Consider the following 13473-nt stretch of genomic DNA (forward strand, 5'->3'; position numbering starts at 1 on the left):
CACATATTTTCATGTTTTATACCTTAGGTTCGAATGTTAAACTAGCTCTGATACCACTATAACAATTCGACCCGCTCTCATACCAAACTCCTGCCCAACTTGCCCACTAAAAGATTAAGAAATAGGACCTTAACTATCTAGTCAGCTCTCTTAGAAGTCCCCCAAAATATTTAACAATCTTATATACAGGACTAAACTTCTCATAGTGTTACAATCCACCAATTACTATGGCTGAATTTGATTGTCTTAGATCTGAATTTTGATTTTCTATAGAAAAAAAATATTTTCTGAACTCACATTTATAATCCCCAATCCTTGCCTTGGTGCCTGAATAAATCGATGAAGAATGAAACATTTAGTGCACTTACAACTTCTCTCTGCCTTGAAACGGGTGTATCATTGGGGTCCAGTCTCCCCTCACATAAAGTATATGGTCATGTGCAGGTGAGCCCCATCAAGTGACAATGAGACTCACTTCTTTGAGCTGGTGGCATGTTATTGTTGAAGAGGGTACTCAACCCAAATAGAGAAACCTCCTAATCCGGTTCCATTTAAGAGAAGCCAGGTTAAATACAATGTCAGACCAAGCTCATTGCTACTGTTGCAACTAAATGACAAGTTCCATGTTCAAGTTGGAGCCTGTATTTGGAGCCTACCTTAAAACCAATACTATATTATCAATGACTTAGGCACAACAAGGGCCATGCATATATGTACTTTGAGTATATATAGCTTCTTCCTTTCTACATCTATGCCATAAATAATTATGATTATTATCATCCATGTAGTATATGACAAATCATTTGAGTGATCTCCATATTACATTAAGGATATTACATCTCTTTTTCACTTTCACTTGCAATTCCATTTCTCATTATCCAAATTATTCATTTTCTCATTCCTAACTTCTGTGAAACAAAGGAGAAAGCAAGAAAAAGCCACAGTTGGAGTAAAATCACCTCCACAAGTCAGCTTGTACATTTGTTTAATAAGATTCACCTTTCCAAAATAACCACAGGGTTATGGAGAAAAGTATTAATATCATGTAAAGCAAAAAAACTGAAAGCATCATAGAACAGAAACAATTCTAGCAGCATACTTTGCACACACCATGAGCACTGATCTTCACATCTTCTTGAATGCTGTAGCAGTCCAAAGATATTCTTCCACCACCACCACCTCCCCAACCTGTGCCACCAGCAGCACTAATGGCACCATTTCCTTTCCTGTTACGATGATCACACAAATTAGGCCAATCAACTATCATAAGGTAACTGGAGATATGGTTCTACCTATGGGCTAATTAGAAATTTTCTCAATCCAACCAGAACCTATTTCTATGGTACACCTGCATTACCGGACATAGAATATAAAGTATGACAGCAATCAATGGAAAGCTAAAGGATATAGTAGAAGTAAATACTGAAGCTCTGGCTAAAAAAGTTGACAAGAAAATCCCTTCCAAATAACAAATATGTATATGTGACATAAACAACAATATTCACTTATGGAAGCCAAAAAAATCAAAAGGAAATACAAGATCAAGCTGAAATGTTTAGAACTTACAGTCTTAGAGAGTGTACAATGATACTGCCCCCTGAACCACCACCACCCACCATTCCTCCTCCACCACCTTCAGCAGTGAAAGTCCCATTTAGGTATAGAAGATCCTTCACCCTTATTAGGATTCTACCTCCGCCGTTTCCTCCCAGTTGTCGTTCACTAGAAGTTGTACCACCTTTACTTCCATAATTCCATGGCTCAGAAAGAGTGGACCAGCCATATACGTCTCCTCCCCAGACATCTTCCTGCTTCTTTTTGTTACCTTTAAGACAGAAAGCACCCCTACCACCATGGCCACCACCTGCTCCATCCAAGCCAAGTGGTGTGCCACTAGTCTGCGAAGGAGGCTGTCCACCCAAGGAGCTGGTACTTATACTGGCATGATCACCTATGCTTAAGTTAGAGGCATTAACAATTACAGAACCTGCAATGATGGATGAATCTTCTCCAAGAATAACACTGCCAAACATATTGATAGTCACTAGACAATCAGGTATACGACAAGAGATTGAAACATGTGGAGAGATCACTAGGTCACCCGTTCCAGAAATATGCAGATCATTGTTCAATGTTATGCTTGTGTTTAGCAGGCATACTTTGTTCAAGGAACCCACACCATTCAAGTCAACCTCACAAGAGGAAACATTGCGCCAGAGGGTAAAAGCTGCCAAACTTTTGTATCTGTTGTAGCTCAAGCCAGAAATGGTCAAGTTCTCAGGCACAACATAAGGGACAAAAGCCAAAGAGACAGGTCTTTGTGAAGAAAGGACAAGTGATGGCACTATTGCAGCTATTAATAGAAAGCTGTAACAGATATATTCATGTATATATGTTGGATGCATCCCCGTACAGGGGATACTTAATCTAATAAAAATTATTTCCTCAAATGCATTTCCCTTTTAGACAACCAAGGTCTCAGATCGCCACATAAAACTTGATAAATAAACCAAAGCATCTGTCAGAATGTGAAATTGCCAGATAATGGAAGCCACTGTATCAACCTTCAAATTATTGATTGGCACAACCTCAAAACCATGTGTAGGTATACTGGCACAACCTAGAGAACTGGATGGTGGTCCATGCACCTTCTACTTCAAGAATCAGGTTCACTATTTAGCAGTAATATAAATAAAATATAATCTGCAAGTAGACCAAAAGATTATAAAGATCAGCATCTTGTTCATCAAGACCAAATTACTTTGTCACAAAATATGTGTAATAGAATGTGACATGAGAAAATCTAAAAGGGAGATCGTTCCTGAGCCAATCCTCACTATATACTTGAGAGAATCAATAAGGAATCTGCTAAAGTTAATCATTATAACAATTGCTGTCTCACCGTCACATGAAAAGGAAAGAGCAGCATCACAAAATACTTAACATGACAAAAGTATTCTATTGTCAGATATACAACAGATCAACATGATTCATAATGCCAAAAATATCCACAATCTTGTAGTCAATAAAGTATGTAAATTGCAGCAGCCATTCTGATGTTCACTTTCCTTCTTAGATTGAATGAAAAGTCATTCTATAGAATTCTAAATGAATACAGATCATAGGACACCAGTATCTAGTAATTATATTGAATGCCAACATTCTTCTACAGTTCTACATCATACATTCATACTCTAATAGCATCAAGATAAAGGTGTGCAGAGAAAAGAGATGCTAGACATATCCATGGCAGCCACTTTGCACAATTGTCATGATACATACATGGATAACACAGAAAAATTCATAGTTTCTTGCTGGATTTCATAAGAAACAATTTGACTTACTTGGATCATGTCATTTGTCCTAAATAACCTATGTGAAGCAAATGATATTGCCTGTCAGAAAAAAGAAAAATTGGAGAACCGATCTAAGAGTTCTCTTTCTTCATCATTAATCAAATCCCTGTGTGAAGATTTCAAGAAGAATATGCTATTTGTTCGATGAGAAAGAGAAAAGGATATCAAAAATTCCAGTGGCTGAAGCTGAAGCAGCTACTTCCAAAGTAACAGAAAAGCAATGTTGCTGATATTAAGTTACTGGTGACTTATCAGGGTGGAAAGTAATGACCTTTAACGTATCACACACTTTATTATGTGTACACTATTAAAAATATACATATCTATCCCCATTTCTGCTATGTTGTCAAGGCGCCCAGGCAGTGCCTAGCGCCCGGGCCTAGGCAAAAAAGGCAACCAATTTTTTTTTAAGTTTTATTAGTTATGTTAATATTTCAAGGTATTCTGATTAACTATTACTAATATTTGAATTGTGGAGAGTAGTAATATAACAAGCATAATCAACTTAAACAATCAAAATTTAATTGTTTACTTCAGTGAATATGCAAAATCAATAGAAGAAGTTTAACATTACTCATTAAATGAATCTAATATAAGAAAAAGAAAAAACCTAAATCTAATCTCTAGAAGAAAGAATGTAAATCTGCAAGAAGGCTTTAACCCATCTGTACTTAATACTTAATAGTATACATATAAGTACACAACAGTAACAATACATATAACTTATAAGTACATAAACATACTAACATATACATATAACAGGTATCACAATACTACATATTATATAATGGGCTAACAATATTATATATATATATATATATATAATAGGTTCATAAAATATTATATAACAGGTGTAACAAACTGTACATAACAGTATATACATATAACACGTATTACAATACATATAACAGGAATAACAAATTATATTACAACACAATTTAACATTGTTGATAGATTGTGGGTTTCGGGTCCGGATCCATACCCGACCCGCCTTGTAGCCCGTTTTGGGCTCTACTTAAGTCATGTAACCCTAATCCTTAAGTGTTAATGATAATCTTAAGAGAGAGAGAGTCTGGCTGCTAGTGGGCACCAACTCCTCCTCATTCGTGGTTTTTTCTCCCTCGTGTTGAGGGTTTTCCACGTTACATCGTGATCATTGCTTCTCTTCCTCTTCTTCTTGTTCGTATCTCTACATGGTATCAGAGCCGTGAAGTTCCGGCGTTTCTGGTTGTCTTTTGCCCGTGTTAGAGGAGAATCGCCCGGCACTGTTCATCGTCTCGCCCGTGCCCGACGCTCGTGCCCGAGCGTCGTCTGTCGTCCCGCCGCCGTCTCCGCCCAGCGCCGCCCTGATCAACGCCGATCAGGATTCCGCCGTCTCCGCCTAGCGACAACCGGCCTAGCGACGCCCTGATTAGCGCAGCCGCTTCCGCCCAGCGTCGGCCTGCCCAGCGGCGTTCCCGTTCTGTCGCTTCCGCCCAGCGTCGGCCTGCCCAAACGACGACCTGTCCAGCGGCGGTCTTTTTCCGCCCAACGCCGTGTCCTTTTCCGGCGCCGTGCCGCTCTGCCTGGTCTGTTTCCGCCCAGCGCCGCGCCGACTGCCTGGTCTGTTCCCGCCCAGCGCCGCGCCGCTTTGCCTGGTTCCGTTTCCTGCTCTCTGTCCGTTTTTTGGTGTTGTATCGTGTGATTGCTTCTTGCTGCCCTTGCTGCCTACTGGTCTGTGATTATGGCAGCCTCTTCCTCGTCAACCGTCAACACCAATCCCACTGAAATAGGGGCTTTTAGAACGGAGAATGTTCCCATGCAGGTCATCACTCTTCGCCTCACCAAGGATAATTATTTCTCGTGGTCGCCTGCTATGACCATGGGGATTGCTGGCCGTGGTCGCATGGCCTATATTGATGGGAGCAACCCCGAACCAGCAAGAACAAGTGATGTGTGGCATACTTGGTTTCTTGAGGATAATCAAGTGAAAACTTGGATTGTCAATTCCGTTTCCGCCGATATTCAGCCCCTTATCCTTCGGAAGAAGACTGCTAGAGACATGTGGGTGGTCCTCGAGCAAATGTATGGCCAAAAGAAGACCGCAATTCGTACTTACCAAGTAATGAAGACAGTCTATGGCATTCGACAAGGGACCTCGTCTGTTGCAGAGTACTATGGGGCTTTGAAAGCCAAGTGGGAAGAGCTTGACTATCATTCTGATATTCCTTGGCATTGTCCCCATGATCAGGCGCTCTATGTTGCTCATGAATGGGAAAACAGGGTGTTCCTATTTTTAGCAGGTTTAAATGATGAGTTTGAAGGTGTTCGAAGTCAGATTTTGAATTCAGGGGAGGTGTCCAGTATTGAAGATGTGTACTCCTGTGTTGAAGCGGAAGAACAGCGAAGGCTTGTTACAAAAGAAGGGAAGAGGGAACTTGTGCCCTATAACGAGAGATCTGCTCTCGTGAGTCGTGGTCCTGGCGGCCCATCTAGGTCTCTTCGCCGGTGCACTCACTGCAAGAAGACAGGTCACACTGTGGATTATTGCTGGGATCTTCATCCAGAAAAGAAGGGGAACAGAGGGAGATCTTTGACTGGGAGAACGCCCGTGTCTGAGGTGCAAGCCTCTAGTGGAGAAAAAGTCTCCATTTCTGCTGACCAGCTTCGTGAACTAAGGGCTTATTTGGGCAGGCTCGATGTCAACAAGACTGAGACCTCAGAGGGAACTACAGCTAATCATGCTCTTGCAGCTATTGGCAATCAAGGTAACTCTTCTGTGGGGGAATGGATTGTCGATAGTGGTGCTACTCATCACATGACAGGTAATCCAAAATTGTTTCATGAGTATAAGTTGTCCTCGGGAAGGGAACGTGTTTCTCTTGCAGATGGTTCCTCTACCTGTGTGGCAGGCGAAGGCACTCTGTCCTTGTTGGACAAATTTCATGTGCAGGGCGCTTTACATGTTCCCCAGTTTCCTTTAAATCTCTTATCAGTCAGTAGACTTACTAAAGAATTGAATTGTGAACTTATATTCTCTGCCGATCGTTGTGTTTTGCAGGACTTGGTGACAGGGAAGAGGATTGGGATTGGTTTAGCTTCTGATGGATTATATCGTCTTCCCATACGTGTGGCTACTGCTCTGTTGACAGCGATCCGCAAGACAGATAAGAGAAGAGAAGATTGTCTTCAGTCTTTTATGTACTGGCATGAACGTTTTGGGCATTTACCTTTTGGGATTTTGAAACATTTGTTTCCAGACTTGTGTTCCTCCTTTGATGTGTCTTCCATTTCTTGTGATGTTTGTCAGTTTGCCAAACATGTGAGGGCTTCGTACCCTCTTTCTTCTAGTTGTGCTAATGAAGCTTTTTCTCTGATTCACTCTGATGTATGGGGACCTTCGGGCATTCATACCCGTCAAGGTTTCCAGTATTTTATCACTTTCATTGATGATTTCTCTCGTGCTACATTTATATACTTGTTAAAAGACCGCAGCGAGGTTCCTCGAATCATCGAGACATTTATTCTTCTTGTGCATACCCAGTATGGTGCGAATGTTAAAACTTTCAGGTCCGATAATGCCCGTGAGTACATGTGTCGGCCTGTTGAGGAGTTTCTTAGACAACGGGGGATTGTTCACGAGACATCCTGTAGTTACACCCCCCCTCAAAATGGGGTAGCTGAAAGGAAAAATCGTCAACTTCTTAATGTCACCAGGGCTCTTTTGTTTCAGAGAAATCTTCCTAAACACTATTGGGGTGATGCAGTTCTTACTAGTGCCTATCTTATTAACCGCATGCCCAGTCGTGTTTTGAATGGTCGGACTCCCCACTCGTTGCTTCCTGGCAGTCGTCCACCATTTCCTCTTCCTCCTCGTGTTTTTGGTTGTGTATGTTTTATCCATGATCACAGTCCAAATGTCAAGAAACTTGATCCTAGGTCTATCAAAGGTGTCTTTGTTGGATACTCCCCTACGCAAAAAGGATACAAATGTATTGATCCTATTACTGGTCGAGCTTATGTTACGAGGGATGTTACCTTCTTGGAACATGCCTCTTACTTTGGTGCGAATCCTCTTCAGGGGAGCAGTCTGTGGGCAGGGAAGAGTATTCTCAGAGACAGGAACTTCAGTTTATAGATTTTTTGGACTACAAGAAAACAGAATCACTTAATACTGTTGATGTGCCTGAGAAGGAGGAAAGGGGTGACAATAGCATTGAGAAGGAAGGCCCTCAGTTGTTTGGACAGTTCTACTCTAGACGAGGTACTCGGACAGAGGTGATGACTTGTGATGCTAGATCTACTTCCAATCCCAATGCCACTCCTTCCCTGGATGAACCAAGTCCTACCGAGGAGACCGTGGAGACCCATGATGAGGTTGAAAAGAAGAATGACGATCTTCCCATTGCCCTGAGAAAGGGTGTCAGGTCATGTACTCAACACCCCATTGGTAATTTTGTTTCTTATTCCAGACTTGGGAGAGATTACAAGTGTTTTGTTTCTACTCTTTCTTTGGCTGTGATTCCCAGGACTGTCGCTGAAGCTCAAAGTGACTCCAAGTGGGCCGATGCAATGAAAGAAGAAATAGATGCCCTAAGAAGAAACTTGACATGGGAAGTGGTGAAGATTCCTGAAGCCGCTCACCTAGTTGGATCCAAATGGGTGTATACCATCAAGTACAAACCAGATGGGAGTGTTGAAAGATATAAAGCTCGACTTGTGGCCAAGGGGTTTAGCCAGAAATATGGAATTGATTACTTGGAAACATTTGCTCCTGTTGCGAAAATGAAGACTGTGAGGGTGGTTATATCCCTAGCTGTGATGAAGGAGTGGAAGATGTATCAACTGGATGTTAAGAATGCATTCCTCAATGGTGACCTCGAAGAAGAAGTATATATGCATATGCCTCCAGGATATGAAGAACCAGAAATGTGTTGTAAGCTGAAAAAGGCATTGTATGGCCTTAAGCAATCGCCCAGAGCGTGGTTTGAACGACTGAGAAGAGTGATGATACGTCATGGATACAAACAAGGAAATGGAGATCACACTCTGTTTGTGAAGAAGAAGGAGAGCAAGGTTACTCTCCTGCTCGTCTACGTAGATGACATGATTGTTACTGGAGATGATGAGGAGGAGATTATCAAGCTAAAAGGGTTACTGGCTACAGAATTCGACCTCAAAGATCTTGGAAAACTAAGGTATTTTCTTGGTATGGAGGTTGCTAGGTCTAGTACTGGTCTTGTACTAAACCAAAGGAAATATACATTAGACCTGCTGGAAGAAACTGGTAAATTGGGATGTAGACCTACTCCTACCCCTTTTGACACTGGGCACAAGTTGAGTCTCAGAGATGGAGAGCCTCTCTGTGAAGAAGACAAGGGAAGATATCAACGTTTGGTTGGGAAGCTAATTTATCTTACCCTCACGAGACCTGATATCACCTTTGCGGTGAATGTTTTGAGCCAATTCATGCATGCGCCAACCGATGCACATCTGAAGGCTGTGGACAGAGTGCTATGCTACCTGAAGAAAAATCCTGGTAAGGGACTCCTGTATGTGAAACAAGAGACTGTGGAAATCGAGGGCTATTCTGATGCGGATTGGGCAGGTTGTGGTGATACCAGACGATCCACTACAGGGTACTGTGTCTACTTGGGAGGAAACCTTGTTGTATGGAGGAGCAAGAGACAGGATGTTTGCTCTAGATCCAGTGCAGAGGCAGAATATAGGGCAGTTGCTATGGGAGTGTCAGAGTTATTATGGTTGAAGATATTGTTGACTGACATTGGAATAGAGATTGAAGGACCTATGAAGATGTATTGTGATAACAAGTCTGCAATCAACTTAGCCAACAATCCTGTACTTCACGACAGAACAAAACATGTTGAAATTGATCGTCACTTCATTCGGGAAAGGATTGATGCGAAAGAGTTGATCTTACCTTACATGAAGTCTGAAGACCAAACTGCTGATGTTCTGACGAAAGCTCTTCCTTCAGCTTCATTTGAGAGGAATGTATCCAAGTTGGGCATGTTTGATATGTACGCCCAACTTGAGGGGGAGTGTTGATAGATTGTGGGTTTCGGGTCCGGATCCATACCCGACCCGCCTTGTAGCCCGTTTTGGGCTCTACTTAAGTCATGTAACCCTAATCCTTAAGTGTTAATGATAATCTTAAGAGAGAGAGAGTCTGGCTGCTAGTGGGCACCAACTCCTCCTCATTCGTGGTTTTTTCTCCCTCGTGTTGAGGGTTTTCCACGTTACATCGTGATCATTGCTTCTCTTCCTCTTCTTCTTGTTCGTATCTCTACAAACATAATATAATAATTGTATATACATAAGTTTATAAGTATAAAAATTAACAATACATATAACTATATGATATAAGTACATAACATACCATATTAATGTATACATATAACAGGTATGAGGTATCCCAATACTATATAACAGACTTAGTGACTAACAGTATATACGTATAACAGCATAATCAACACAACAATACATAGAAATACGTCATCGATACGATATAATGTACAAAACAATACATACTCTAAGTCACATTGGTAGGGGTATGGTTTGGGTACGAGTACGGAGATACGACAACTTTAAAAATGTGGTATGGGGGTACAGCAGGATATATGTATGTGTATATGCAAAACAACACAAAAAAATAAAAATGAAAGCAACATTTTAATAAACAAGTGATATAAACAAAAACATTATATGTTAATGAACAATAACTTTAACAATAGAATGAAAAGTAGGATGGAAACAATTAAATCAAAGTAAAATTAAGCAGTTTGGATCTAAAGGTACCCAAGTGTGTCCAAGTACCTATTTTGGGTACGGGTACGTGGACCTTATTGAAGTACCTATGTGACTTAGTATATACTCAATTAAGAAACTTTAATTGAAAGGGAATGTGACTTTTCACTTTCCCATGGACTAGACGTGTTGGAGCTAGGCCAGCCTAGGCGAGCTTAGGCACCAACACATATCACCTAAGTGGTGGACTTATGCGACGGGGTGTGGACTCACACTTAGTCCGCGCCTAGGCGAGGCCTTAACAACATAGCATTTCTGTTCTGTTGACTTTTGAAACCATCTAAACTTCTGCTTTATAATTTTCATAATAAAATAAGCTAAAATTGTCTTTTGTTTCATTTTCTATATTTTCTAATTGTCAAAATTTAAACAGAACAGATGACTGGACAGTCAAGAACAGGTGATCGGATGAGAACCCAAAATAAGAAGTAGGTTATTTTGGTGTCAAAACTAATGATATATCAGACTAAGTACATCCTAAGAACCTTAATCTTCCTCCATTTACAAATTCTTCAAGACTTTTGGAAGAAGAAACCGATAATATATATATATATATATATATATGCTGTCTATCTGGTAGCACTCTCTCATTAATAACTTAATTTTCTTGCCAAAACATAAAGAAACAAGTAGAGAAACTTTTTGGAAACATACAAGAAACAAAACCAAAAAACAAATTCTTAAAAATATGAAGGAATAAATTTTTACAAGGACTTGGGAAAATATCAAGATATCTCGGGTTAGTACCATTTCCTTTTCATTTTGATGATATTCTGAAACCATTAAAAGATGCTGCCAATATTATGGGTTGTGATAATCTCAACATACAATCAACACATCAAAGATACTTGCGACCATGATGACATTGTCATAAAAATCTTTCTCATGTGTTTATAAATGAGACTTCTCAAGCATTCATTGGATATCTTGTAAATCTCAAGAAGAACTGGGAAATCCAATACATACACACACACACACACACACACACACACACATATATATATATATACACACACACAAAAATAACATATATTTGATGAGATTATGAGTTCTCCAATTTCTTACATAAACATTGATAAGATTCAAATTAGTTTTGGGTGTATTAAAAGAAAGAAAAATTGGAAAACAAACAATTAAAGTAAACTACAGAGGGCTTTTCCTAAGGGAAAAATATTGTCATATAATTGTGATAATATCATAAGAAATTGACTTTGGCTATATTTTCAAAACATCACTTGATATTTTTGCCATTTTTTCCATTTTATGCCACTTTACACTTTACAGATATTACCAAGATATTTCAAAAATGTCAGGAATATTTGTGGCAGTGACACATATGTATACGCATGTAGTTGTATGTATATGTATGTCTGAGGCATGCAGTGTTTCTACTAAGAACATACCCTTAGTGAAACAGTGGAAGTATTTCAAGTTTCAACATCAAGTTTTCATCTGGTCTAAGCCAATAGATTTTACCTCCTAAAAAACAGATATAATTGTCAAACGTAAATAGCTTAATACATGTAGTCCACTATATAAGACACAACAAACACATTTAACAAGGAAAATTGAAGAAAAAGACACTTGCTAGTATGATTTTCTCCAAGAATTACAGTGGGGTCTAACAAAAGGATGTCCACAAGAGCAATTCTCCAAAATATTCTCTCCTTGGCACATCCATCTTGTTACTCACAAAAAAAGGACTACCGCACAAAGTATCCAAAACAATGTTTTTTGTTTATATTGCCTTAACTTTCTATTTTCACCACTTGAAGCGAGTTTGCTCAGCCCTGAACATTAAGTTATGTCATGTGGCTAACTCCGGCACTAGATAAAGTTTTGCACAAGAGATTGCATCGCACCCACTTAAGCTATTCTAGGCCATCAGTTACTAATAACAATTCCATCTTTGATGTTCACAAGAAAACTAAGCTACTCTTAACCAACATTCTCATTAGCAGAACCCAGAATTTGCTTTTTTTTTTCACATGAAATTATGAAAAATACCAAAACATATTAGATGTCCACGAAATTACCAGTCTATACATTTTACAGGAGTTCTTTAGCTGCATTTAAGAAATAATCAAATTCCCATTACATCCATTGACTAACCCTAGTCCTGTGCTACTGACACTACATTAAAGATGACAATGTCCTCAGAAAAAGGTCCAAATGCTTAATAACAAACAAATGGTTTCACACAGACGAAAACAGGTATCGGACAGAGACAGTATCAGCTTATAAAAAAACTTAGTAAAAAAAGACTACTATTATCTGCTAACAGACTTTTTTCCAAAGATTTCGACTGCGTGCAGCAACACTGTCATGATTTTTGTGAATTCTTTATGATTTTCACACTTCCCAACCCGTATTGTCACTTCTTCCTGCAGCAATCCCGCATGATAAATCACAATTTATTCACCTAAACTTCTCCCAAGCAAAAAGCATTTCGCGCTTCCGTCTTCCATTCGCTAAACCGTTCCTTAGCAGACATGTAAATTGAATTGTCCAGAGAAAGTAAGAGTCACCACCAATCACCATCCATGCAACTAGAGTTGAAACCAGATTCATCCACAAGGAAAATGCGATCCACCCGGTGATCAATTTTAAGACAATTAAAAGAAGCGCCCAGTAGAAAGAATCATCCAGCATCAATAAACAGCATCAAGAATAAAAGAAAGCCGAAACGGCCAGAAAGAATCGTCTAGCATCAATAAACAGCATCAGGAAACGAAAGCTAAACAACGGATAGAAACTGTCAGGAACTCCACTGTCCATGAGAGTACGGGATGATGAACCAGTCTACCTTATCGAGTTAGACGAAATCCACTTTTTTCTTCCAATAACAAGCACAAACAAGCATCAAACTTCAATATCCAGCATCACGAAATAGAAAACCCACCAAAAGCACTCCAGAGTCCTCCACCACCAAAAACCCTACGACTATCAATCCTTGAGAGTTCCGGATGGTGAATCGGCGAACCGGACTAAGCGAAGATCGGAGAGCACTGCACAGATCGAGTCCCTGGAATTCGCTCTCTCTCTGTGGGTGCTTCTTCCGTTTACTGTTATAAAGGGCAAGGTAAAGGAAAGAAAAGACGGGAGGGGTCAGCGACGGGAGTCCAAATGGCATTTTTTATTTTACGTGATTGTCCTTATTTTAACAGTCTTTTGACATATTCAGCCTTGTCTGGCCATTATTTATAATCACTTCCTATTTTACATTGTACTTGCTCATTATTGTTTGGCAAGTAAAATGAATATTTAACGAATTTAGCTGAGGTAGATCGTAAACATTTAATTTTAATGT

The 13473-nt window shown here is 39.8% G+C and overlaps 1 protein-coding gene across 1 annotated transcript in view; it reads right to left on the reverse strand.

The window, feature by feature from the left end:
• Positions 1-13229, reverse strand: part of LOC116265352 (uncharacterized) — a 41663-nt gene extending 28434 nt beyond the window's left edge. The window contains exons 1-3 of the mRNA XM_031645914.2: positions 12970-13229; positions 1567-2703; positions 1111-1226 (exon numbers count right to left, since the gene is read on the reverse strand). Coding sequence (XP_031501774.1) covers positions 1111-1226; positions 1567-2405 — 955 coding nt within the window. The 5' untranslated portion in view covers positions 2406-2703; positions 12970-13229. The remainder of the gene's footprint in view (positions 1-1110; positions 1227-1566; positions 2704-12969) is intronic.
• Between the last annotated feature and the right edge of the window lie 244 nt (positions 13230-13473).

This window comes from Nymphaea colorata, chromosome 12, assembly GCF_008831285.2.
Source record: "Nymphaea colorata isolate Beijing-Zhang1983 chromosome 12, ASM883128v2, whole genome shotgun sequence".
In the NCBI taxonomy this organism is placed as follows: Eukaryota; Viridiplantae; Streptophyta; class Magnoliopsida; order Nymphaeales; family Nymphaeaceae; genus Nymphaea; species Nymphaea colorata.